The 27,964-nt window shown below is 46.2% G+C and overlaps 1 protein-coding gene across 2 annotated transcripts; it reads left to right on the top strand.

Annotated features, from left to right (window-relative positions):
* The first annotated feature begins 11 nt into the window (after positions 1-11).
* Positions 12-26,843, top strand: PRPF3 (pre-mRNA processing factor 3). Of its 2 annotated transcripts, XM_084769592.1 has the most exons (16): positions 13-164; positions 2,423-2,614; positions 4,971-5,101; positions 7,527-7,673; positions 8,736-8,819; positions 9,014-9,234; positions 11,603-11,909; positions 12,470-12,636; positions 15,851-15,930; positions 18,576-18,719; positions 21,148-21,247; positions 21,416-21,529; positions 22,968-23,086; positions 23,318-23,401; positions 24,820-24,881; positions 26,543-26,843. In XM_084769592.1, the coding sequence occupies exons 2-16, from the start codon at positions 2,470-2,472 to the stop codon at positions 26,687-26,689; spliced, it is 2,052 nt and encodes a 683-aa protein (XP_084625718.1). In that variant the 5' UTR covers positions 13-164; positions 2,423-2,469; the 3' UTR covers positions 26,690-26,843. The 2 variants fall into 2 exon arrangements, with proteins under 2 accessions (XP_084625719.1, XP_084625718.1); XM_084769593.1 differs by lacking the exons at positions 23,318-23,401; positions 24,820-24,881; positions 26,543-26,843 and having other exon boundaries at positions 12-164; positions 21,358-21,529.
* Positions 26,844-27,964: the final 1,121 nt, after the last annotated feature.

The following is a 27,964-nucleotide window of genomic DNA, read 5'->3' as shown; positions in this document are numbered from 1 at the left end:
TCCTGCGGCTGCGCGGCTGGGCCCCGCCCCCTCTGGTCACGTGCCGCAGGGGCCGCAGCGTGGCGGCGGCAGTGGCGGTGGCGACGGCGGGCCGTAGGGCGACCGGAAGGTTTCCGGTTCCGGTGTAACGTTCGGGCTCCGTCTCAGGGGCTGAAGTTTGTGAGGTGAGTAGTGGCCCCGGCGCCCCGAGAGGCGCTTTAGCCTTCGGTCGCAGCGGCTGGACAGGGCGGGAGCGCTCGGCGGGAAGCCGGCTGAGAGCAGCGCCGGCTCGTGTTGGGGGACGGAGTCCGCATGGGCTTGCTGGAGGAGAAGGGCGGGGGCGGGCAGGAGGGCGGGCAGACCCGCTCTGAGGTGAGGAGTTAGGTCGCACTCGGTGGGGTGGGGGCCGGCGGGAAAGACTGTCAAGGTGGGGGCATGGGGGCTCCAGGGGCTTACAGCTGAGAAGAGTCAGGAATCCCTGGGAAGATGGCATTCTGCAACCTGCTCATTCAGAAGGGAACGCTCCGCCTTCTCCTTTCCCTCCCGCCCCCTCCCCTCCCCACGCTCACGCCCCCTCCTGACCCTCTCCCCCCCCCAGATGGTTGGACATTTGGTTAGTGGCAACTCTAGTGATTGAAACTTTTCTTTTGCCTTGACTGTTCGTTTGCACGTTGATGGAGAGTCGGGTCGAGTTTAAAGACACCCATTTGATAGGATCGAGCTTGGGCTCACATCCAATCTGCTAATAAGCCTCGCCTGTTAACTTTGGGTTTTGATATTGCGCAGACTTTCTAGCCTGTTCCTCAGTTGTGGTGGGTTGTTGAGTCCCGTTACCAAGCGGGTTCTTGACTGGTTTTGTTTGCTGCTGTATGTGTCCCTACATGCAGTGAGCATTCTGCTTGCAAGTGATGGTTTCTTAAGTATTTGTTGAATGGAGTGCTATGTCAGGTGTTCCCATTTTTCTAAAATGAGTAAACTAAAGCTCTGGGGATTAGCTTGCTTGCTAAGGGCTTATAAATGGTGGTGTTTGCTCTGCTGTCTGTTCAGTGAGCTTTTTTCCTTCACTCTTGTTAGTGCCCGAGTTTGCTTTCTCTTTGGTTGACTACTCTGCTAGCTCATGACGGCCTAAAAGAGCTATCACAGGCTTATTTGTAAAACTGTCGCCAAGGCGTAGCCTTCCCGCTTCATTCAGATATGCCAGACTTAATACTGCACGGTGACAGATCTTATGAGAGGTAAGTCTGTCACGAATGTAGGGTTACAGATTACCTTGATTACAGGTTTTTGTTTTATGTCAAGGTCTCATGTGGCCACGGGTGACTTTGAACTCGGTGACCAAGGCTGGACTTGAACTCCTGTTTCTCCTGTCTTTACCTCCCTTGTGCTGGGACTACAGGCGTGTATGAGCATGCTAAGGTTTTGTCTTTTTAGATGTCTTTAGATATCTTTATCAAGTCATTCCCAGGTTATAGTATGATGCATGGCAGAGCTAGAGTGGGTCAGCTGGGAGGAAGAGGCCGTGTAGTTCACTGAAGCCATACAGCCATTAGGAAGAAAACAGACATGAAGTTCTCTCTATGCTTGTGAGGATGTTTGAGATTTAACATTTACATTTTACACAAACGTAAGCATGAATAGTGTTGAAATTTTATTCTAGCTTGCATTAAAACTAAAAGGTAAGAAGGGAGAGAATTGAAAATGGGAATAGTCTTTTTCCGAGCTTAGGCTTTGTTCTCGTTAAGTCAGCTGACAGAAATCCTATAGCCTGTGATATGAATTACTGGCATGTGGAATGCTCACCACCATGGACAAACTACAGAGAAGTGTGACAGCATTCTTAAACACGAGAGTTAACATGGGAAGACTGACTTGGATAGACTCTCTTATTTGCATCCCTTAGGAAAGTCTCGGGTCAAAGCTGGGCCAGAGAATGGCTTCCAGAAGTAGAAGGAACAGCGAAGCTGACGTCTGGGTTGACTGTGCGTGTTTTTTGTATGACAGGATCAGAAGTCAAAACTCATTTCTCCACTAGGTTGTTCGTAGTTTGTTTATTCTTTAGATGCATTGATGACTGGTACTGAGTTAGAAGTAAAACATCAAATGAGAGGCCGGGCACGGTGGCGCACGCCTTTAATCCCAGCACTCGGGAGGCAGAGGCAGGCGGATCGCTGTGAGTTCAAGGCCAGCCTGGTCTACAAAGTGAGTCCAGGACAGCCAAGGATACACAGAGAGATCCTCGAAAAACAAAACAAAACCCCAAAAATCCAATAGGCGCTTCCTTCTGCTTTGAAGCTTGGCCTTCGTGGCGCGTGCTTCCCTTTGTATGAAGTGGAGGCACATGCCTGGGGCTGACAGCAGGGCCGGGAACGCGCTCGTGCTTACTATTACCTTGATGTTTTTGCTTTGTGTTCCTGTTCTCTGAGTCTTGCTTGATTTCTTTTAGGTGTAGCATTTCGTCCTGTTTGAGCTGGCATTCTCCTTTCCCCCAAAATGGCGCTGTCTAAACGTGAGCTGGATGAGCTGAAGCCATGGATAGAGAAGACGGTGAAGAGAGTGTTGGGCTTCTCAGAGCCCACAGTGGTCACCGCGGCGCTGAACTGTGTGGGGAAGGGCATGGACAAGAAGAAGGCCGCTGGTACGTACCTTTCCGAGTCCTCTGACCTAACGTGTATATCGGTTCCCATCACTGACTTAAACTTCCCGTGTATCTATTAGTGGCGTCAAGAGAAAGGTAAGGCTGGCCCCTCCCCGTTTTGTTTTGTTTTTTTGAGACAAGACCTCCTGTGTAGCCTTACCTGTCCTGGAGCTCGCTCTGTGACCCAGGCTGGCCTTGAGCTCATAGAGACCCATCTGCCTCTGTCTCCTTAGTCTGGCTTCCTACTCACTGTGTAGCCGAGGCTGGCCCAAGACTTAGGATCCTACGTCCTCTCCTTCAGCGGTTCTCAGCCCGTGGATGATTCCACAGGGGTTGAATAGCAGGTATTTACCCCACAATTCCCAACAGTAACAAAGTTACACTTAGTGAGTAGACACAAAGTAATTCTATGGTTGCCGGTGACCACAGCTGAGGAACCTTAGGAAAGGGCTGGAGCCTCAGGATGGGTGAGAACCGCTGGCCCACATCCTGAGTCCTGGGGTTGCATGTGTGCACCACCTCTGATTTCACAGTAATGGAGACTGAGGAAAGCAGGGCCTGGACAAGCCTCTACCAACTGAGCCATGCCCCCCCCCCCCATTTGTAGTACATTATTCATTACAGTCTTTGGCACGTAAGTCAAATTTACATAGGAAATTACTGCAGCCGAATGGCCTGATTCAGGCTGACGTCTCAAAATATAAAAATATAAGATACATGAAAAAGGTGCGCTGGGCATGGTGGTGCACGCCTTTATTCCCAGCACTAGGGAGGCAGAGGCAGGTGGATCGCTGTGAGTTCAAGGCCAGCCTGGTCTACAAAGCGAGTCCAGGATAGCCAGGGCTACACAGAGAGACCTTGTCTCGAAAAAACTTTAAAAAAAAAGAAAAAGAAAAAGGTGCAGGGAGGTAGCTCTTATTATTGATAGTCTTCCATCATTTGTTGTATAGTAAATGTTAAGATGATATTTTATCTTAGGCTGTTTTTAGGGTTCTGAGGATTGTACCCAGGCCCTTGTGCCTGCCAAGCAAAGGACTCTTCCACAGAGCGAGCTGCATCCCACGCCCTCATCTTGAACGTTGATGCTCAGTTTAAGCGGATTCCTCTGCTTATACTACTTTCTGCTCGGAAAAGAAAGAACCTTTAAGCCTCATGCAGCAGGGTCATTAAGTGTATCATGAACTGGGAATTCTCCAAAGACAGCTATTTAGTTACTATGGAGACAGGTTTCACTATTTATCCCCAATTGGTCTCTGTCTCCTGAGTACTGGGATTAAAGGCATGTGTTATCATGCCTGGCTATTTTTGTGTGTGCGTGTGAGTGTGTTTTGTTTACATTTATATATATGCCCCACAAGTGTGTCGATAGCTAGAAGGTGTCGTCCCTTGAAACTGGAGTTACAGCAGACTGGTGTGAGCCTCCATGTGGGCACTAGGAATTGAACCTAGGTCTTTTTGGAAAAGCAGCCCATGCTCTTAACTGCTAGGCCATCTCTTAGCCCCTCAGTTTTTGTTTTAAACTATGTGTCTGGGTGTGTGTGCACATGAGTGAAAGTGCCCGCAGAGGGATCAGATGTGTCTGGAGCTGGAGTCATAGGCAGTTGTAAGCTGCTCATTGTGGGTTCTGGGTATCAAACTTAGGTCCACTGCAAGAGCAGTACGGGCTCTTAGCATCTCTCTAGTCCCTGCAAAGAAGTTCTTAAAACACTTTTTTCTCTAGCACACGGGAGGCAGAGGCAGGTAGATCTCTTGAGTTGGAGGCTAGTCTGGTCTACAAAGAGAGTCCAGGACAGCCAGAGCTGTTACACAGAGAAACTCTGTCTCTAAAAAACAAAAAAACCCAACATTTTATTTCTACTGGGCAGTGGTTGTGCACACCTTTAATCCCAGCACTGGGGAGGCAGAGGCAGGTGGATCTCTGTGAGTTCCATGTCAGCTTGGTCTATAGAACAAGTTCCAGGACAGTCAAAGCTATACAGAGAGACCTTGTCTTGAAAAACATAAACAAACAAACAAATAAGCAATGAAAAATAATATTAAGATAAATGAGGTTAGGTCAGGGAGGAAGATGGGAGATATTAAGAGGTGGCTCAGAGAGCCAGGCGTGGTGGCGCACACCTTTAATCCCAGCAGTTGGCGGGCAGAGGCAGGCGGATCTCTTGAGTTCGAGGCCAGCCTGGTCTACAAAGCAAGTCTAGGACTACACGAGAAACCCCGTCTGAAAAGAAATAAAGAAATAAGAAATAAAAAGTAAAACCATCTCTCCTCCTAGTCTAGTCTGTTGTGTGTTAACGTGTCTGGTCTTGGACTGTATTGTTTTCCTTTTCAGTCTGTGCCCTCTTTTTTTCCCTGTCAGATCACCTGAAACCTTTTCTTGATGACTCTACTCTGCGGTTTGTGGACAAGCTGTTTGAGGCTGTGGAGGAAGGCCGAAGCTCCAGACATTCCAAGTCCAGCAGTGACAGAAGCAGAAAACGAGAGCTAAAGGTAGGTTACGGTTCACTATCTCAGCTCAGGAGTGTCTGCAGTGATAACAAGTGTGCTGAGCTCACCTGGCTCACACTTGACACCAGCTATTAGAACTCCTAGTGGTGGGGCTGGGTTAGGTCAGGGGTACGAGTGCTTGCCTGGCATGCATGAGGCCTGGGCTCGATCCTAGTAGTGCAACAAATAAATAAAGAGCTAAAACCAGGAACAGCAAAGTAGAATGCCCAATGTTCAGGAGAGATCTTGAGACATTAGAGGCTAGGATTTGTAGCATCACTTTCTTTTGGTTATGAGCAAAGTTTATTTGAAATAGTCCAAAGAAGTAATAGATAGCTTTGTCCCTTTTTTCACACATGGTTTTATTTTCACCATTTCCTTTTTACCTATAAGTTGATTGCTCTAAAATGTTGGACCACTTGAGCCTAGTAAGTTGCTTCCTGACTGTAGACCTCATACTTGCTTATTAATAGATTTCTATTTAATGTACTTGCAGATAAATGCCTAAAACCAACTACCATACAGTCTACATTGTTGTGTGCCCTGTTGAGGGTCACTGGCTCCATGAGTGATGTGTGAAAGAGTTAGAAATACTCCCTTTTCTACCGGGTGCTCATTCTGTGGTTGCTGTGTAGTCATGGCCATCTTGTATATGATTAGTGTCAGTAGCTGATCTCTCTTAACCTCAGTTGCCTAATGTGGTTCGTTTCTCTGTCTCACTTCCCTTTGGCTCTCTTAGATTTTGGATTTTTGGTTGGTTATAGGGTCTTGCTGTATAGCTAGCTTAGGCTGTCTTGGAACTGGGATGCGCCCAGTGCCAGGGTTGCAGGTGTGGACCACCACAGTTCGCTTGTCTCTGTCTTCAGTAAGTCTCATTTGTTTGTGGATCTTTCTTAAGATTCACTTTGATTTATGTGTGTGTGTACACACAGGTGCCCACAAAGGTCAGAAGAGGGCGTCAGGTCCCTTGGGGTTGGAGTTACAGGTGGTTGTGAGCAACTACATAGGTGTTGGGAACCAAACTCTAGTCTCTGGAAGAGCAGTGCTCACTCTTAACCTCTGAGTCATCTCTCCAGTCACTCTTTTGAGTTTTGAGACAGGATCTTGCTACCAAGCCAGGGCTGTCCTCAAACTCGGAGGTGCTCCTGGCCCCGCCTCCTGAGCGCTGAGACGCAGCGTGTCTGTCAGGCCCGCTCTGCGGTGCTTCTGATACTTGGGTGTCTGTGTTTTTCCTGAGACACAGAAAGGATAATCAGTGTCTGCTGGTGTCTGTGGCCATGCTGCAAGGACCACGACAAGGAAAAACTCCTATCCATTTTGGTTTTAGAGCATTATAAGGTGATTGCCTTAAGTCAGTCTACAATTTAGGAGTTGTAATAAATCAGCCGCAGGTTATACAGTCTGAGTACAGTTTTATATAAAATTAGAACTGACTCTAGAACTTCAGACTTGCGTTAAACTTAAGATGATCAGTCCACGTGCTTCACAGAGCAACACAGTGAAGGTTGTGTTAGGACAGTACATGCCGCTGTGAGCGCCAAGCTCCTGTGAGGAATGAGTTGACTATATTGGGGGGGAGCAGACATGGTGTCTTGAGGGAGCTATCTAGATAGCATGGGATATGGGTCCCATTTTTGGTCCATTCAAGTCCCCACTCCACACAATATATTATGGGAGAGTCCTTTTTCTTGAACTGTAGGAGTTCCAGGAAGCGCTCGCCCCTGGCTGAGGATATGTCCTTGCAAAACACGAGCCCTCCTAGTGAAGAGGGGATGTCACCCAAAGCCTACCACCGGTGTGTACATTTGCTTTTTCCCATTGTCCCTTCCAGTTGGCCACTCTTGGTCCTGTTAAATTCATTTTGCAAATTATTCAACATATTTGAGTTCCCATTGTATGATAAAAAGAAAATGTTATTGGGGAATACTAAAAAAGAACAAACCTCTTTTCTGGAAGAACTTAGGTTTTAATTGGGAGAAAGTACTACCTAACCCTTGGCAAACAGTGTCAGCAATGTAATGTAATCTAATACGAACCAAGCCCTAAGTGCTAAGAGATGGTGAAAGAACAGTTTGATCAGAGTGGGATGAGATAATGAGGAAAGCTTCATGGAGGAGGTGAGTTTTAGACAGGCTCCGTGGGAAAGGAGGAGGGCGTTGCTAATGTAGACAGCAGCATTGGCTGCGCCCTTAGCATGGGAACGTTAGAGAACATGGGGTGCAGTTTGCTTGGAAGGGGCAGGAGATTGATGGCGTTGGGTGACGTGGTCACTGCTGGAGAGTCTAGAAGACCCTGCTTCTTGCCAGTAGTTATTTGGGAGCTTGTCCTAGTCCCCTGGGAAACCACGGGATGCTGGTAGAGGTGGGGATGCTTCTCCCCTTGCCCCGTAGGCAGGGCTACAGCTCTTCTCCCTCTTGGGCTCCTTCAGGAGGTGTTTGGTGATGACTCTGAGATCTCCAAGGAATCGTCAGGAGTAAAGAAGCGGCGGATACCCCGTTTTGAGGAAGTTGAAGAGGAGCCAGAGGTGATCCCTGGGCCTCCGTCAGAAAGCCCTGGCATGCTAACAAAGCTCCAGGTTCGTCAAAGCAGCAAATACACGGGTCCAGGTTCCCCGTGATCTTGATTGGAATTAGTGTTAACCATTTGGGCAAGGTTTATTTTCTGCTGTATGTTTTAGCAGTCCTTGGTTTGATGAGAACTAGTCCCGCTGAGGATTATTGAAATTGTATTTTCTGAGCACCTACATTATTGTTTGCCCAGTTTTCTACCTCATCATCATTGGGAAAACTAAATGGCGTGACAGCACTTAGCTGTCTTTCTGAACTTCATTAGGACACAACAGTGGCTCACAGGAACACCTCTAAAGCAGCCTGTACCACTGCCCGTGGTTGCCTACAGTAGGAAGTTAGCGGCTGATGGCATGATTAGTACTGTTTTTTGAGACAAGGTCTCACTATTTAGTCTGGCCTATGACTCACTGTGTGTACACTAGGCTGGCCGCAGACTCAGAGAGATCTGCCTGCTTCTGCCTCCTAAGTGCTAAGATTAAAGGTGTGTGCCATCATGCCTGGCTGATAAACATGACTTTTAAACATAATATGTATTTTATGCATATGTACATGTGCATGCGGGAGCCTCATAGAGTGTCAGGTTCCCTAGGCTCTGTGAGCCACCATGCGGGTGCTGGGAGCCGCACTCAGGCCCTCTGCGAGAGTGACTGGTGCTTTAGCTCCAGACCGTCTCTCCAGCCTCCTCTTCAGTGTCGGGCTTTGTTAGGAAGTGTGCATGCACTGCTGCTCCTCTTTCTAGGTTCTCGAGAGGTTAAAATATTTACACCTTATCCAAAGAAATGAGGCAGAACATGGCCTGGGGCTAGGCTCCACTGTCTGAGTCTCAGGCATCAATCACAGTGTTACTTGATATACCGACCAGTCCTATCCTGCGGGGAAAAGACTGACCAACCAGTTCCAGGCGCTTAGGCGTACAGGCTTGTCCTTACAGGTTTTCTAGTTGGTGGTGTGGGTAATCTGTGTGTTGTGGGAACAGCCATAAGCTTACAGGTCTGTAGAAGTGAGCGCTGTTTCATTTAAAACATTTATGGGGAAAACTAATCTTTGCGGCTTCTCCCCTGGAACAGATCAAACAGATGATGGAAGCAGCAACACGACAAATTGAGGAGAGGAAGAAACAGCTGAGCTTCATCAGCCCCCCCACACCCCAGGTACTGTGCCCACACTACTCTAAGAGGGAGTACTTAGCACAAATTTTTTTTTTCTTAGCACAAAATTTGTTGTCATTCATTCACAGGAGAGTCCAGAAAGGGCCCCAGTTAGCTACCGCATGCGTCATGGTGTGCGTGGATCTGTGTGCCTGCCTGTCACAAACCCTGCGTTTCTCTTCGTCTCTGTCTTGTAGCCAAAGACGCCTGCTTCTTCCCAGCCAGAGCGGCTTCCCATTGGCAACACTATCCAGCCGTCCCAGGCTGCTACTTTCATGAATGACGCCATTGAGAAGGCCAGGAAAGCAGCAGAACTACAAGCCCGGATCCAGGCCCAGCTGGCTCTCAAGCCAGGCCTTATTGGCAGTGCCAACATGGTGGGCCTGGCTAATCTCCATGCCATGGGCATAGCTCCCCCGTGAGTATCTTTCACCAGTCTTAGCACCTCTAAGATCTCTAGAAGTAAAGGCAACTTACTGGAATGTTATGTTTTATCTTCAAAGAATATTAAATAATTTCCTACAGTCCCCCCCCCTTTATTTATTTATTTGTTTATTTTGTAAGACAGGGTTTCTCTGTGTAGCCCTGGCTGCCCTGGAACTCGCACTGTCAACCAGGCTGACCTCAAACTCAGCGATCCTCCTGCCTCTGCCTCCTGAGTGCTGGGATGGACGGCACGCGCTGTCATCGCCCAGCTATATAGTTCCGTAGTTTTAATAGTTGATGTAAACACCAGTTATACTTAGCTCTGGCTTTGTTGTAGAGTGTGGAATTGGTAGAGCTAGAACAGTGTCTCAAGAGGAGGTAAGAACAGAGTCTGCGCGTACCACTCAAGCTTTAGCCATGGCTGAGACCAGGTGTTGGACTGGAGTGTGGCACGGTGGCACGTCTGCAACTCCTTACCTTAGGAGGGAGAGGCAGGAATAGAGAGGCGAATGAGTCTGGCCAGGTCTACATAACAGGTTCTAGGCCAGCAAGACCCTGTCTGGTTTGTGATTGATCTGCTATCCTAAGACCGATTCAAGAATTTAGGAGCAGTAGCCGGGCGCAGTGGCACACGCCTGTAACTCCAGCACTCGGGAGGCAGAGGCAGGTGGATCTCTTGAGTTCAAGGCCAGCCTGGTCTACAAAGTGAGTCCAGGACAGCCAAGGCTACACAGAGAAACTCTTTCTTTTAAAAAAGATAACAAATAAAATAAATTGGGGGCTGGAGAGATGGCTCAGAAGTTAAGGGCACTGACTGCTCTTCCAGAGGTCCTGAGTTCAACTCCCAGCAACCACATGGTGGCTCACAGCCATCTATAATGTCATCTGATGCCCTCTTCTGGCCTGTGGGTGTACATGCAGGCAGAGCACTGTATACATAATAATAAAATTTTAAAAAAAAATTAGGGGCTGGTGATAGAGGTGTATTCCATGTATCCAGTAGTAGAGCGTTGGCCAGCATGCAGGAGGTCATGGGCTCTCAATCCACAGCACCACCACCACAAATCATGCGGCTCAGGGATTAAAAGCGCTGGCTGCTCTTCCAAAGGACCCAGGTTCAATTCCTAGTATCTACAGCTTGGCTCACAGTTGTCTGTATCTCCAGTGCTGGGGGATCCAACCCCTCATACAGACATACATGTAGGCAAAACACACCAACGCACATGAAGTAACAACATGGGCTGGGGGCTGGAAAGGTAGAGAAATCGAGAATAAGCTGGGGATGGTGGCGCACGCCTTTAATCCCAGCACTCAGGGAGGCAGAGGCAGGAGGATCTCTGTGAGTGCAAGGCTAGCCTGGTCTATAACTGGAATCCAAGACAGCCAAGACTACACAAAAAAGAAAGCCCCCTCCCCCCGCCCCACCCAAAAAAAAGATTGTTTTCAGCCTCCACACCTAAAAGGCAGAGGTAGGGCGTCTCTGGACTGGATGCCCGGTTGGTCTAAAGAGCGTTAGACAGCAGTCACGGCTACACAGAGAGACTGCTTCCAAAAAATTAGATGACAATTTTTCTCAACATGATTTTAGAATTAAGTTCATTTGTCCAGGAACTCGAATGTGCTGTGCAGATGCTCCAATACTGAGATATAGCCCCGCCCCTCCCCATGATGGCTGTTATTCACTCCTAGCTAAAAACAGAACTAATTTACATTGTTGGGTTTTGGTTTTGGTTTGCTTGTTTTGTTGTTTGCTTTTTGCTGCTGTTTTTTGAGATTTACTTATTTGATGTGTATACGTATTTAGCCTGTGTGTATATTGTGTATATTTGTATATTTGTATAGCACACGGGTAACTAGTGTTCTCAGAGGTTAGAAGAGGCCTTAGGAGTCTCTGCAACACCAGTTACAGACAGTTCTGAGCCCCAAGTGGGTGCTGGGAATCAAACGCAGGTCCTCCACGACAGCAGCAAGTGCTCGTTTGTTTGTTTATTTAATGTGTATACAGTGCTCTGCCTGCGTGTACCCCTGCAGACCAAAAGAGGGCATCAGATCGCATTATAGATGGCTGTGAGCCACCATGTGGTTGCTGGGAATTGAGCTCAGGACCTCTGGAGGAGCAGTCAGTGCTCTTAACCCCTGAGCCGGCTCTCCAGCCCTGCAGCAAGTGCTCTTAACTGAGGTCTCCTCAGTGCCCTGCTGTGGTGCTTTAAATCCAGACTCTGTTAAACCCCAATGAGGCTGCCTTCCCTAAAGCCCTTTAATAGTTGTCTTTGTTGGGCTTGGTTTCCTTAGTCTTCTGTTGGGTTTTACTTGCTTTAATGCTGTATGTAGATTGATTTCTTTGTGGGCTGTTTTTTCAGGAAAGTAGAGTTAAAAGATCAAAGTAAACCCACACCCCTGATCCTAGATGAGCAAGGCCGCACTGTGGACGCCACAGGCAAGGAGATTGAGCTGACGCACCGCATGCCCACCCTAAAGGCCAACATTCGAGCCGTGAAGAGGGAGCAGTTCAAGCAGCAGTTAAAAGAGAAGCCATCAGAAGACATGGAATCTAACACCTTTTTTGACCCCCGAGTCTCAGTCGCCCCTTCCCAGCGCCAAAGACGTACTTTTAAATTCCACGACAAGGGCAAATTTGAGAAAATCGCTCAACGATTACGGACAAAGGTGATTTAGAAGCTAAGCTAACAGAAGACAGTGTCAGGTCTATGTTTTGGGGAATTAGATACATAATTTAAAACAATGAACAATTGGTTTAAGTGCTGTAATTTTTGAATATTTGATGTTTACTAGATTTCTCTTCCTGACTATTTTGTTGCTTGTATAGGATTTTTTTTCCCATTGACTGATAGTTGAGGAAACAGTTCAAAACCACTGTCTTGACTTCTTTTGGTGAAAGATAGCCTGATGTTAAATTTACTACAAAAAACCCACGTACCTGGGAGAGTTGGACTGACTGTACAGTCAGTTAAATTGACCTTTTTGTCTTCTCAGAGTGGGGTTTTCATAGAATTCCACTAATGCGTACCTACTTCATACACTTCACAGTGAAGAGAGAGAGTGAGGCTTGTAAGTAAGCTGAGTAAGAAATAAAATAAGGCAGAATTCCTCTCTCACCTCTCAGAAGTGGTGAATACATTGCATTAGGTGTAAGGGTTTTGGTCAGGGGTGGTGTCATGTTGGTGACTCTGCGGCTGACCGTCTTGTCTCGTTTCATCTGCCTTTAGGCTCAGCTGGAGAAGCTGCAAGCAGAGATTTCACAGGCTGCTAGAAAAACAGGCATCCACACTTCAACCAGGCTCGCCCTCATCGCCCCTAAGAAGGAGCTGAAGGAAGGCGACGTCCCTGAGGTGGAGTGGTGGGACTCCTACATCATACCCAGCGGCTTCGACCTGTGAGTGCGTGCCTCCTGCGCGGGAGGGCAGCGTGCATCCAGTACCACTGTAAAGCCGAAGGGAGTAGGCATCTGTGCAAACGTTTTCAAGCTATCAGGAGTTAATTTTAGCTTTGGGGGTTAGTATACCAGAAGTAGAGACAAGTAATACAAAAGTGAGTCTGCAGGAGGGCTGGACAGATGGCTCAGCAGTCAAGCGCACTGGCTGCTCTGCTCCTCCAAGAGGTCCTGAGTTCAGTTCCCAGCAACCACATGGTGGCTCACAGCCATCTATATAATTAGATCTGGTGCCCTCTTCTGGCATGCAGGCATACATGCAGGTAAATAAATAAATGAATCTTTACCCAAAAAAAAAAAAAAAAAAAAAGTGGGTCTACATTTTTGTATTTCTTGGAGATGAACCCAGGACCTGTTTTCTTTGGGCGTATTTTAGAGTTGGTTTTTTCCTTACTCTGTACTCTGTATTTTAGATGTTTGTACAGATCCATTTCTAGGGCAGCGGCCTAGGGTAGTGGCTGGACACTTGTCTAGTGTCTGGACAGCACTTGGGTTTGAGCCCCAGAACCAGGAGGGGAGAGAAAAGACAGGAAAAAGGTGCATCATTGCTTTTTTTCCCTTTAAATTTATTTAGTTTGTGTGTGTACACATGCTACTACATGTGTAGAGGTCAGAGGTCAACTTTTGGAGTCAGCTTTCTCTTCCATGTTGTCGAGGCCGGGCCTCTTTTGTCACCTCCAGTGTGTTACACACAGGGCTCTGCCCGCTCTTCCCTCCTGTCCCCGTCTTGTCGGAGTGCTGGGATTTCAAGTGTGTGACACCACAGTCGGCCTACATGTGTATCTGTGTGCACCACATGCTTGCCTAGTGCCTGAGGAGGACAGAGAGATTTTGGATGCTGTAGACCTGGAGTTAAAGCTGCTTACATGTGGGCGCGAGGGACTGAGCCTGGCTCCCCTGGAAAGCAGAGTGGTTTTTTTTTGGTGGGGGGGGGCAGGGTTGGTGGGGTGTTTCTGTTTGTTTGTTTTATTGTTGGCTTTTTGTTGTTTTGTGTGTTTGTTTTTCGAGACAGGGTCACTCTGTGTAGCCTTGGCTGTCCTGAACTCACTTTGTGGACCAGGCTGGCCTCGAACTCACAGCAATTCTCCTGCCTCTGCCTCCTGGGATTAAAGACATGTGCCACCACACCCAGCTTGTTTTGGGTTTTTTAAGACAGTAGTTCTCTGTGTAGCCCTAGCTGTCCTGGAACTCATGCAGATCCACCTCTCTGGCTTCTGAGTGTGGGATTACAGGTGTGCACCACCACACCCAGCCTGCAGAAGTGTTCTTAACCGTTAGCGATCTCTCTAGTCTTCTTCAATTAAACTGATTTCTTTTCCAGTTTTGTTTGTTTTATTTTGTTGTTTTCCAGGGAGGAATTTTAGATAGGATGTCACATTATAGCCATGGCTGGCCTGGAGCTTGTTATGTAGAGCAGGCTGGCCTTAAATTCAAGGACACCTGCCTGTGTCTCTGGGTTCTAGGATTAGAGGTGTGCACCATCACTCCTGGTATCTTTTTCAAGTATTGGTAATTGAACCTAGAGCCTTATCTAGTTTAAGTAAGTGCTCCGTCACAAAGGTGCATTCTACCTCCAAGAAGGTACAGTGTTGAAGTATGTGGGGAAGGGTTTGTGTTGTTGGTGAAAATAACCATAATACAGCTTTATTAGCATAAACTGCAGAGCTGCTCGGCTGCTAAACTGCTACTTGCTGTTCAGGCTAGAAAGTGAGGTCAGCAGTTAAAAAGCCAAGTATGGGGCTCAGAAGTTAAAAGCACTTCTGCTCTTCCCAAGGATCTAGGCTCAGTTCCCAACATCCACACGTGGCTTAGAACCACCTGTGTAATTCCAGTGCCAGGGTGTCTGACTCCCTCCTCCAACCTCTGCAGATACCAGGCACACACATGGTACACATGCATAAATGCATGCAAAGCAAATAAAAATGTGAAAACCTCTGGGGGATGTGCCTGTGATCCTAGCTTAGTCAAGACAGGGACAGGAGGACCCCTGGAGCTCACTGCCAGCCAGTCTAACCAAATCAGCAAGGCTCAGTGAGGATGGACTTGCCTCCAAAGACAGAAGGTTGACAGTGTCCACCTGGCTTCCGCTTGTGTGTGCACAGGTGCACGACATACACATGAACACAGGCAGGAGCTTTGTTGGAGAACTTTGTATCTTTTCCATTATTCTGAATGATACATGACTTTAGGAGCCTCTGTCATAACTTTTTTTTTTTTAAACCATTTGTCAGCCTGATTCAATGGTGACTCATTGTTACTGTGAGAAACACATTTTGGGCTGTAGAGATGGTTCAGTGGTTAAGAGCACTGACTGTTCTTCCAGATGACACAGGTTCACTTCCCAGCACCCGCATGGCAGCTAGCAATTGTTTGTAACTCCACTCCGGAGATCTGTATGAGCTGTCTGGCACCTCTATACAGACATACATGCAGGCAAACATCAATGCACATAAAATAAAAATAAATTTAAAAAAATATGCTGCCTCTCGGTGATATTGAGGTTGATATTATGTTTGGGCGTGACTAGTATAAAAAACCATGTCCAGGGCTGGAGAGATGGCTCAAAAGTTAAGAACACTGTCTGCTCTCCCAGAGGTCCTGAGTTCAATTCCCAGCAACCACATGGTGGCTCAGGACCATCTATAATGAAATCTGGTGCCCTCTTCTGGCAGGCAGGTGTACATGCAGACAAAACATTGTATACATAATAAATCTTTTTTTTTTTTTTTAAGAAAGAAAACATGTCCAACTTTTTTTTCCTTCTTCTGGTTTTTTGAAACAGGATTTCTCTGTGTAACAGAGCTCTGGCTGGCCTGGAACTCTCTTTGTAGACCAGGCTAGCCGTGAACTCACAGTGATCCGCCTGCCTCTGCCTCCCAAGTGCTGGGATTAAATGTGTGCACCACCATGCCCAACTTTTATGAAACCTTGTTTTCTCAGTTTGAAAAATATGTGTACATGATTGAACAAAATGTCATTTGTAGTAAAAACTAAAATTACAAAAAATGATGTGTAACCTAAGTACATAGTGCAGGCAGTACATAACCAGTCCACTGGAGTCACAGAGAGAGTGGGAGCCCCTTCGCTGTGTTTCTAGGCTACATTTGATGTCATCTCTGCCCAATTATCTTGTTTTCTCTTTTTCCTCCAATTTTAGTACAGAGGAAAATCCCAAGAGAGAAGATTATTTTGGAATCACAAACCTTGTTGAGCATCCAGCCCAGCTTAACCCTCCAGGTAATGTATAGATTATCCAACCAAGGTTCTAGAGCAGCATTAGCCAGTAGAGCTTGATTCAGCATGGTGCGCCCTCTGCCTGTGACTGTTACATATTTAAAAACTGAATTGCATCAGTGAAGCTGAGAGCTTTGCGTTTAATTGTTTTTTTTAAGATTTTTAAGATTTATTGATTTATGTATAAAAGTGCTCTTAAATTTTAGTTTAAATTTGAGTTAAGTTAAATGTTCCAGCCAGCCAGAGGCTCCTGAGCAACACTGAGTCATCTGTTAGGCCTCACTGATGGCTGTTGTTACCATTTCGTTATTGCTTTTAATATTTATTTATTTATTTATTTTGGTGTTTTATTAGTTTGTTTTGAGTAAGGGTCTCACTATGTAGCTTTTACTGGCCTAAAGTTCACTATGTAGAGAATGCTGGCCTGGAACTTGTTGCAATCCTCCTGCCTCTGCCTCCTGAGTGCTGGGCTCAAAGGAGGGTGCCACCAGGCCCCACACGCTTTCCTTGCTGTCTATTTTGGTGTCTTCACATCCTGGCTTCCGTTAGCATTGTCAGCATCAAAGCAATAAATCCTGACTAACTCTCCAGATCCCCCCCCCCCATGCCCCCAGAGGTGCATTTCATTACTGTGCTGTTTGCTATTAAATGTCAGCCTCTTTGTTTGTTCCTGTGCCTGGTGGGGTAAGGGGTGTGGGGTGGTGATGAGTCTGTTGGAAACCCAAAGGTCTCTAGCCTGAGACATGTGTGCTAATTCATGTTGAATTAAAGTGCCCGTCCCCCCCAGCTCCCAAATAATGAGACAGAGGCCTGTTAGATTTGTTAGTAAGCGTTAGGCACTATAGCTGGGCAGGTGCTCATCTGTTCTAAGCCTTCTACTCTGCTCTAGACTTTCCCAGCCATATGCCTGCTAGCTGTCCTCTAGTCTTGCCTTGGCCACTCCTGCTCCACCCTGTCCCCATGGTAACTCCCCATGGCAACCTCCTCCTTATGGCCCAGTGACCATCTTCTTCTTTTCTCTCTCTGCTTCACCTGTTCCCTCACTCCCACCCAAAACCAGGATTGCAAGTCCCACCTTAACTCTCCTGCCCACTGTAGGCTGTTCAGCGCTTTATTGACCAATCAGAGATGATGGACAGCAAGTTTTACATAGCATTGAGACAGGAGATTCTTCATAGAAATGACAGTGCCAGAATCAGTTAGCAAATGCCAGTTCAGTTGACAGTGGAATATACAGAGACGCACCTTAATACAACGTGGATGAAGGTCCCCTTTTAGTACAAGAAGTAGCTTTTCGCCAGGCGTGATGGCGCATGCCTCTAATCCCAGCATTCTGGAGGTGGATCGCTGTGAGTTCGAGGCCAGCCTGGTCTACAAAGTGAGTCCAAGAGAGCCAAGGCTACACAGAGAAACCCTGTCTCAAAAAACAAAACAAAACAAAACAGAAAAACTGTCAGGTAAGAATTACATTCACAATGTCCGGTCCATTTGTATTTTGCAGCCCTGGAGAAAGTATTCCCTTACCTACCCTGTCTTGGTGAGCAAAGTTCTGTACCTAAGTCATTTTCTTAGTGCCAGCAACACTGAGACAGAAGATTCTTCAGTAGTAATGACAGTACCAGAATCTGTTAGCATGTAGCTCCCTGCTGTGCACTGCACGCATGCAGGCGCATTGATGTATATACAGGTGCTTTTGGGAGTCAGATCTGCACGACTGGAATTCACAGGCTTTTGTGAACTGCCTGATATGGGTGCTGGAAATTGAACTCAGGTCTCCTGGAAGAGTAGTAAATATTTTTTTTCTTTTTTTAAAGATTTATTTATTTATTGTTATGTATACACTGCTCTGCCTGCGTGTACACCTGCAGGCCAGAAGAGGGCATTAGATCCCATTACAGATGGCTGTGAGCCACCATGTGGTTGCTGGGAATTGAACTCAGGACCTCTGGAAGAGCAGTAGGTACACTTAACCACTCAACCGTCTCTCCATCCAGTCCCTTCCAGAGGATTTTCCCTCATTTTCTAGTGCTGAAATTGAGACATTGGTTGAATAGTGGTTAGCATAGTTGCATTGCCAACACAAAATTTATTATTAATGGTTTTCAAATTGAATTCCATGGAAACAAAGTTTAGAAAGTAGTAGTACCTGAATAACATTTTAGATGATTCTAGATCTTCAAATCCATTCCTTGTGCTGCTACTCTTAGCACGTTGCATTTGGTAAAAGAAAACAACTTAAAATATTATTTATGAGAGATAATACTTTGATTTAGTAAAACAACCATATTAACCCTCTCACCACTTAACAAGCAACAATAGAGCTGAGTTGTGGTGGCGCACACCTTTAATCCCAGCACTGGGGAGGCAGAGGCAGGGGATCTTATGAGTTTGAGGCCAGCCTGGTCTACAAGGCTAGTCCAGGACAGCCAAGGCTGCACAGAAACCCTGTCTCAGAAAACACACACACACACACACACACACACACACACACACACACACACCACACTCAATAGGTCAGGCACAGTTAATGAATGTCTGTAAACCCAGCAGTTTGAGGTGGAAGCAGTAGGACTGAGTTCAAGGCAAATGATGGGTAGTCACCTGAATCCCTCCGATTTATGCTTTGGTAACTCACCTTTTTCTGACAGTCGACAATGACACACCAGTTACCCTTGGTGTATATCTTACGAAGAAGGAGCAGAAGAAACTTCGGAGGCAAACAAGGAGGGAAGCACAGAAAGAACTGCAAGAGAAAGTCAGGCTCGGGCTGATGCCGCCTCCAGAGCCCAAAGGTATGTGCGTGTGTGTGTGTGTGTGTGTGTGTGTGTGTGTGTGTGTGTGCGCGCGCGCGCGCTTGTGTGTGTGTGTCTGTGTGTGTCTTTGTGTGTGTGTGTCTGTCTGTCTTCTAGAGAGACAGACACTTTAACCCCTTTTTCTCTGAATCATTTACAGGTTCTCTTTTTACCTGTGCTGTGTTTCCTTGTGACAGAAGGAAACATTTCATTACAGAAATCATTTAGGGTTTATACTTATTATTTGTTGTACCAGCCCCAACAGGGTTTCTCTGTGTAGCCTTGGCTGTCCTGGACTCACTTTGTAGACCAGGCTGGCCTCAAACTCACAGCGATCCGCCTGCCTCTACCTCCCGAGTGCTGGGATTAAAGGTGTGCCCCACCATACCTGGCTTGCTATATTGACTGTTAAATTTACTGGAAGGATAAAAAAAATGATGAAGACATCTAGGTGATAGTGGTGCACGCCTGTAATCTAGCACTTGTATTTGTATTTGAGGCCTGCCTGATGTACAGAGTGAGTTCCAAGACAGCCAGGGCTATTAGACAGAGAAACCGTGTCTTGAAAAAAATCAAACAACTCTGGACGTGATGGCGCCCACCTTTAATCCCAGCACTCGAGAGGCAGAGGCAGGCAGATCCCTGTGAATCCAAGCCCAGCCTGGTCTACAAAGTGAGTCCAGGACAGCCAAGGCTAACACAGACCCTGTCTTGAAAAACCAAAACCCCAAAAAATAAATAAAAAACTGAAAAACACAAACAAAAATATTCTGAAGACAATAGTTGTATTACTTGTGGAGTTTTAACATAATTGTCAGCATACAGACAGGTATGGTGGCCCTGGCTTAGTAATTCTAGGAATTTGGAGATGAGGCAGGAGGCTCTCCAGGCTAACCCATGTTACACAGGAAGTTCCAGGCCTGTCTGAGCTGCAGAGTGAGACCCTATCTCAAGAATATATAAAAGAAGCACTCGGGGAGGCAGAGGCAGGTGGATTGCTGTGAGTTCGAGGACAGCCTGGTCTACAAAGCGAGTCCAGGACAGCCAAGGTTACACAGAGAGACTCTGTCTCAAAAAAAAAAATTTTTTTTTTTTTAAAATTAATCAGACGTGGCAGTAAACACTTTTAATCCCAGGATCAAGAAGTAGAGGCTGGAGAGATGGCTCAGAGCTGACAAGCACTGGCTGGCTCTTCCAGAGGTCCTGAGTTCAAATACCAGCACCACATGATGGCTCACAGCCATCTATGATGTGGTCTGATGCCCTCTTCTGGCCTGCAGGTGTATGCAGGCAGAGCACTGTATACATAAGAAATCTTTAAAAAAAGGAAATAGAGTCTGGCCTAGTTTATATATCAAGTTATGGGACAACCCTGGCTATATAGAAAAAGACCCTGCCCCCCCCCAAAAAAAAGATGGCTTTTAAGAAACAAACAAATACAGAGCTGATCCTCACCTGTATTCCCAGCACTCAGTCTGGGTCTAGGATGGTTAAGTGTGGTGCCAGCTAAAAGCTCTATAGGGAGACTCTGTGTCATGAAAACAAAAACAGAGACTGGAGAACTGACTGAGCAGGTAAGAACACTGCTTACTCTCAGGACAGACCTGCATCAGTTCCCAGTGTATAGATGGCAACTTAGAACCATCTGTATGTAACTCAGTTCCAGAGTATCTGATGCCTTCTAGACCACGTTAGCATTACATACACATGCTGCTCTTAGAAACGCACAGGCAGAGTGCTCATCACACATAAAATAAAAATAATGTCTTTTTTCTTTGTAGCCCTGGCTGTTCTTAACTTACTCTGTAGACTGTGCTCCCTTCAAATTTAAGTGATCCCCCTGCCTCTACCTCCCAATGCCAGGATCACAGGCATGCACCACTGCGCCCAACTGAGAAATGTTTTTAAAGGAAAGAGGAGAAATAACCTTTTATTCCCCTTTTAGTAATATGTAAATGAACTGAGTACTAATTAAATACATGAGGGTTTTTTAAAGTTGATGAATGAGAAATAAAAAATTAAGTTCACCAGGCGTGGTGATGCACACCTTTAATCCCAGCACTCGGGAGGCAGAGGCAGGCAGATCTCTCTGAGTTCAAGGCCAGCCTGGTCTACAAAGTGGATTCAGGACAGTCAGGGATACACAGAGAAACCCTGTCTCAAAAAACAAAAACAAAAGATTAAGTTCATGCTTTCTCATGATATAAATATGCTGAATTTCTTAGATAGTTTGAACTTGGACAAAATGTGAGATAACCAGGTGAGATTTCCAAGGTAGGAATTATTGTAGAAAGTGAATTTTGAGCAGAGATTTGAAATAAGCAATGTTTGAAAGCAAAAAACAGCCAAACAACAATGGAAGCCATGTTGTCCTAGCTAGAGAAGTAGCTCCCATCAGGAGATTGATCGCTGCCCTCTCCCGTCGCAGTGAGAATCTCAAACTTGATGCGAGTGTTGGGAACAGAAGCCGTCCAGGACCCCACGAAGGTAGAAGCCCACGTCAGAGCTCAGATGGCAAAGAGACAGAAGTAAGTGGGGTGCGGTGTGGTGGGTGGAGCCAGGATGCTGCCTTCCAGACCCTCCTGGGGTCTGTACTGGAGGGAGGGGAGAGTCCTCTGTTGCTCTCTCTTTCCCTTAGCCCTGCCTCTGATCTGCAATGCCTTTCTCACTTGTGGATGTCCTTCCTGTCACGACAGAGCGCACGAAGAGGCCAACGCTGCCCGAAAACTTACAGCAGAACAGAGAAAGGTCAAGAAAATTAAAAAGCTTAAAGAAGACATTTCACAGGGGGTGCACATATCTGTGTATAGGTAGGTGTCCACACAGGCACATGGCTGTGTGTAGGTAGGTGTCCACACAGGCACATGGCTGTGTGTAGGTAGGTGTCCACACAGGCACATGGCTGTGTGTAGGTAGGTGTCCACACAGGCACATGGCTGTGTGTAGGTAGGTGTCCACACAGGCACATGGCTGTGTGTAGGTAGGTGTCCACACAGGCACATGGCTGTGTGTAGGTAGGTGTCCACACAGGCACATGGCTGTGTGTAGGTAGGTGTCCACACAGGCAGCTGTCTCTACGTTTGTTTTTTTTTCTGAGATGGGTCTCTACATAATCCCAGCTATCCTGGAACTCACTCTGTAGATCAAGCTGGCCTTGAACCTAGAGACCCACTTGCCTCTGCCTCCCCAGTCCTGGCATCATGACCTTCTTGCACTTAAATTATCAGTATTTTCCCAGTGCTTAGGGCAGAATCATTGTGGCTTTAAAACATACCTACCGCGTTATTCATCCTTTGTGAAATATAAAACACCTCATTTCTCTAGAAAGCACTGTCCTGTCTTTATCCTGATGCACTGTAATAAGCCTTTCACCCTCCTGAATATATCTGTGCCCTGGAAATACAGTTTTACTTTTGTATTGGTGTAATATTTTATTTTATTTTTATAGCTTAAGTTCATGTATGCCTTCTATGTTTTAGATATGCTTATCTCTATTAACTAGTTTTTTATCGGAAGTGGCATATCATTATAAAACTAGTGTTTATTCAGATTAAACTTTCTGTACCATATGGGACCATACATGCCCGTAAATCCAGCATTTAGGAAAAGCAGGACAGTTTTGAGTTTGAGGCTCACCTGGGCCACATAGCAAGTTCTCAGCTAGCCCAAGCTGGAAAACCAGACAAATTCTAATAACACAGAGGAACACTTACTGAAGGGTCCCCTTTCTATTCTCCGATCTCTTAGGACCACTAGCTATAGTTAATTACTATTTATAGTTTTTGATGTTTCTGTTTAGAAAGTTTGGTGAATATATGGTATCTACATTACAGGTATCTAGAGGGGACAATTTAGAGCTCTTTCTACCTTTTGGAACAAGGAGCTTATAAACATTTTTGGATGGTAGGTAGTATGCACCTCTCTTTCGTTCATAGAAAAAAATTGTAACTACTTACAATGAAGAAATGTAAGAGCAGCACTTGGGAGACAGAGGCAGGAAAATCTCTTGAGTGCAAGACCAGCTTGGTCTACACAGTGAGTTGCAGGCCAGCCAGGCTACACACATAATGAGACCCTGTCTTTGGATGTGAACTAGACGTGTATCTACAAGAGCATAGGCAGAGAACCCACTGCCCCAGGGTCCTGACTATAGAAAGGTCAACATTTACATCCTTCTGCATCTGCCATTGCATCCCGGCAGCTTCTGGTGGCAAAACTGAAGACGTAACTAAACTTTCCCTCCTCTAGAGTTCGAAACTTGAGCAACCCAGCCAAGAAGTTCAAGATTGAGGCCAATGCTGGGCAGCTGTACCTGACAGGGGTGGTGGTGCTGCACAAGGATGTCAACGTGGTGGTGGTGGAAGGGGGTGAGTGTGCAAAGAGTTGGGAGAAACTATCTCTAGACAGCCCCAGCCTAGCGTGACTGGCACTGGGGAGAAGGGAGAGAGATGTCTGTAAAACTGGAGCTCTGCCTCGGTTCCCTGTGCGCTGGAGGAGGAGGCTGAGCTCTGCCTCCTGGGGTTAGTTCACTTAACCAGGTCCATCTGGATTCTTTGTACTACGTCACCTTTGCAACTCTCTGAAAATTCTTTTTCCAGGCCCCAAGGCCCAGAAGAAGTTTAAGCGTCTGATGCTGCATCGGATAAAGTGGGACGAGCAGACGTCCAGCACGAAGGGAGATGGTGAATTGGGTAGAAGGGTTGAGTGGGAGGGCTTGGGGAGGAGAGCGTGGACGCCCTGCTGTTCTTCTCGCATCTGCCCAGAAATAGCTAGTCCTGGAGAATTTTAGACAGGTTTGTTTAATTTTGTGTGTGTGAGAAAGAGACAAGTTGCATAGTTGTGGCTGGCCTTGAACTCATGAGATCTGCCTGCCTGTTTTCTGAGTGCTGGGATTAAAGGTGTGTGCCACCATGCCCAGCGAGGCTGACTTACTTAGGGAGTACTGATAGATACTTATGAAGTATTTACTGCAGTATTATTCATATTTGCATGAAATTATTATTCTATGTATCCTTTAAAGATTTCCTCCCAGCTGGCTGGCTGCCTTCTCTGTCTTGGTTATCAATCCTGACTGCAAGAGATATGTAAAGTCAGAACACTAGGCACTCATGTGTACGGTGTCTATTCGCTTTGTTTGTTTCTTTTTTTTTTTTCTTTTTTTTTTTTTTCCTCCCTTTTTGAGACAGGGTTTCTCTGTGTACCTTGGCTGTCCTAAACTTGCTTTGTAGACCAGGCTGGCCTTGAACGTAAAGAGGCCACTTAATCTCCTAGGAGTTTGAGGCCATCCTGAGCTATGGAGCAAATATTTATTTATTTATTTATTTATTGGTTTTTCGAGACAGGGTTTCTCTGTGTAGCCGTGGCTGTCCTGGACTCGCTTTGCTCAAACTCACATTGATCCACCTGCCTCCCGAGTGCTGAGATTAAAGGTGTACGCCACCACGCCCGGTTTATGGAGCAATTTTAAAGTAGCCTAGGCTACAAAAAGTTGGTAATTGTTTTTTAATCACTCTAGACCTAGTAGTTTCAACCCATAACTCCAGCACTCAGAATATGGAGGTAGGAAGATGTTGCATTTGAAAACTACTGAGGACACATGCCAACTTAGAGGAGATAAGGACTGCTTACGGAGAGCCTGACTGCCACAGCACAGGTCTCCCTTCCTCCGCCTCCCAGGTGCTAGGACTAAAGGCATAGGCCACCATGCTCAGGCACAGGAAACTAGACTTAGAGTTTATTGGTTAAGCATTGTCTACACATTCAAAGCCCTAGACATTGGGGTTGGGGCTGGTGGGGGCACAGGGAAAGAAAGAAAAGATAACAATGCCGCGTGATTGCTGAAGCTTGTAATCCCAGGAGGCTGAGTCAGGGGGAGGCTCTCAAAGTGGAGCCAGCCTGAGCTACAGTGTAAAACCCTGTCTCAAAGTCAGGCGGAGGAGTTGGTCAGTTCGTTCGATCATGCATTTGTGCATCACGGGCCTCTAACCCAGCAGCTGGGGGGTGGACATAGCAGCTCTCTAAATTGGAGGCCAGCCTGACCTACATATGAGATCCTGCCTCAAAAAACAGAACAAAGATCGAGCTCTTTTGTCTTTTCCAGATGATGAGGAGTCTGATGAAGAAGCTGTGAAGAAAACTAACAAATGTGCACTGGTGTGGGAGGTTGGTGATCTTTGTGAAATGCTGAAGTAGAAAGTCGGAATGTTAGAGCAATTTCTAGTAACTGGTCTTCAGTATATGCCAACTGGAATTACATATTTCCAGGCTTGAATGTGAGAGGGGAGTGAGTGTTGTCCACCACTGGGTGTAGTGAAGCCTGGACTAGATCTCAGACTCTGATGGTGGGTGGGGCCTGGCAGTGCCGCCCAGTGGCAAGGTGCTATCTAGCTTGCATTAGAGTTTGATCCTTAGCTCTGCAGAAAAACAGATTGGATGCTGGCAGTGTGTCAGGCAGTGTCATTTTTTGTCATGAAATACGGGTGTCATTTGATGTTCCTGACTTGCTGGTATTGTTGGGAATAAATCAGAGCAGGCCAGACTCAACCCAGCTCCCTTTGGAGGCCTTTATAGCCTCCTGTGACTCCAGCTCAGGCTCGGACCACAGGCCTTTGACAAGTACCTGCACTCCCAAGAACACACAAACACATTTCTTACTTTTTAGAAAGGTTTGTGTGTGTGAGTGCTTTCCCTGTAGGTATATCTGTATTTACATCACTTGCGCACCTTAATGCTCATAGAAGCCAGAAAACAGGCCGTCCGGTCCCCTGGGACTGGAGTTACAGATACTTACAAGCCGCTATGTGGGTGTTTAGAGCCAACCCCCAAGTCCTCTGAGAGAGCAGTAGTTATCTTAACCCCTAAGCCATCTCTCATAATTTTTTTTTTAATCTTTAAAAAACAGTTCTTAAGTCTGGTGCTGTTGCTACTGTAGAGTGCTTGCTTTCCTTACATGCCTGAAACGATAGGTCCAGTCCCCAGTACTGAAGGAAAAAAGTTGTTTTAAGTCTCTGGTTCTCTTTAAAAACAGTAATAGAGGGCTAGATAGATACCTTAGTGGTTAAGACCACCGCCTGTTCTTCTAGAGGTCCTGGGTTCAAATCCCAGCAACCACATGGTGGCTCACAGCCATCTATAATGTGATCTGATGCCCCCTACTGCAGATAAAGCACTCATATACAATAAATAAAATAACTCTTAAAAATAAAAGTGTCGGGTGTGGTGGCGCACGCCTTTAATCCCAGTACTGGGGAACCAGGGGCAGGTGGATCGCTGTGAGTTCGAGGCCAGCCTGGTCTACAAAGTGAGTCTAGGACAGGCAAGGCTACACAGAGAAACCCTGTCTCGGATAAAAATAAATAAATAGTAACAGAAAAAGACAGAAACGCTTACATATAATGATGCAAATATCTAAGACATGGGTTATAATTATTTCATATAGAATCACACTTCAGTTAGGCATATTGCTACACAAATGTTACTAGGTCTTTTAAAAGAATACTATGTAGGGCTGGAGAGATGGCTCAGGGGCTAAGAGCACTGTCTGTTCTTCTAGAGGTCCTGAGTTCAGTTTCCAGCCCTCTTGTGTCAGACATGCAATTAATTAATTAATTAATAAAAAGAATACTATGTCCTCTCTAAATAAGTTGAAGTGGTAGAGTGCTTACCTAACATGACTAAGGCCCTTAAGTTCAGTTCCCAACACTGGGAAGGGGAGGTGCATTAGGGCGCTTAGGTAGGATTTTCAATTCAAGGGCAGTGTGGGCTAAATATCAAGCTATTCTTTTCAAATAAGTAAATAAATACAATGCTTGCTTTTTACCTAGGGTACAGCCAAAGACCGGAGCTTTGGAGAGATGAAATTTAAACAGTGCCCTACAGAGAACATGGCTCGTGAGCATTTCAAGAAGCATGGGGCTGAGCACTACTGGGACCTTGCGCTGAGTGAGTCTGTGCTGGAGTCCACTGACTGAGGCCACTGCAGCCCTGTGTCTCCGTCTTCTCACTCTCCACCGTGCGTGTGATCTCAGAACTGTGCCAGGCTGTGATGGGTCACAGTGACACCGAGTCACAGCCTGGTGCTGCCTTCATCCTGTATGTGCATATGATTAAAGAGTTATTTTTAAACTTAGTATGATATTTTTCATATTGTCATAGGTGTTCTGTGGGTGATTTTCCCATTGATCTAGGGGCCCCACAGTTGAAGTCTATAAATGTCTGACCTCTAAGCACAAGTGATAAGTACAGTTTGCTGGAGCAGGTGAGTCAGCAGGTGGTATTCAATGGTGATGTGGTGCGTGATCAAACACAATGTGTATTTCTTAACTTCCATAGCTGTGGTAACAGGGTAATATGTTGGTTTCTTCAGGTCAGATCCTAGGAAATTAGTTCTTCAAATGGGTATGCATGTTTTGGTTGAAACAGACACACATTGGGCTGGAGAGATGGCTCAGTGGTTAAGAGCATTGGCTGTTCTACCAAAGGTCCTGAGTTCAATTCCCAGCGACCACATGGTGGCTCACAACCATCTATAATGAGAGCTGGTGCCCTCTTCTGGGTGTGCATGTGTGGGTAGAATACTGTACAAATAATAAATTTGTCTTATTACATATACAAGTGTTCTACCTGCAGCCAGAAGAGGGCACCAGATCTCATTATAGATGGTTGTGAGGCACCATGTGGTCTCTGGGAATTGAACTCAGGACCTCTGGAAGAGCAGGCAGTGCTCTTAACCTCTGAGCCATCTCTCTAGCCCCCAATAAATCTTTAAAAAAGAAAAAAAGAAAAGGAAGAAAAAGGCATATACTGTTCAAGGCCACCAGTATATAAACTGTATGTGAAGCTGGGATTCTGTAATTTAGCCCAATTTTCCTGGTGGATCTGTTAATGATGTAATGTGACTCCTCTTGGCAATATGCCAAATAGACTTTTAAGAAAAAAATTAATCCCAGCACTTGGGAGGCAGAGGCAGGTGGATTGCTATGAGTTTGAGGCCAGCCTGGTCTACAAAGGGAGGTCCAGGACAGCCAGGACTACACAGAGAGACCGTGTCTTGGGGTGGGGGGGTTTAAGGTAGGATCTCATGTAACTTGGATTACACTCAAAACTTGCAATGTTTAAGGGCAGGAGAGATGGCTCAGTGGTTAAGAGCTCTGTCTGTTCTTCCAAAGGACCTGAGTTCAGTTCCCAGCACCCACCTGGTGGCTCACAACTGTAACTCCTGTTCCAAGAGATCTGACACCTATATA

The sequence above is a fragment of the Acomys minous genome (assembly GCF_964271855.1).
Source record: "Acomys minous genome assembly, chromosome: 19".
Classification (NCBI taxonomy): domain Eukaryota; kingdom Metazoa; phylum Chordata; class Mammalia; order Rodentia; family Muridae; genus Acomys; species Acomys minous.
This window is presented reverse-complemented; position numbering and strand designations above follow the sequence as displayed.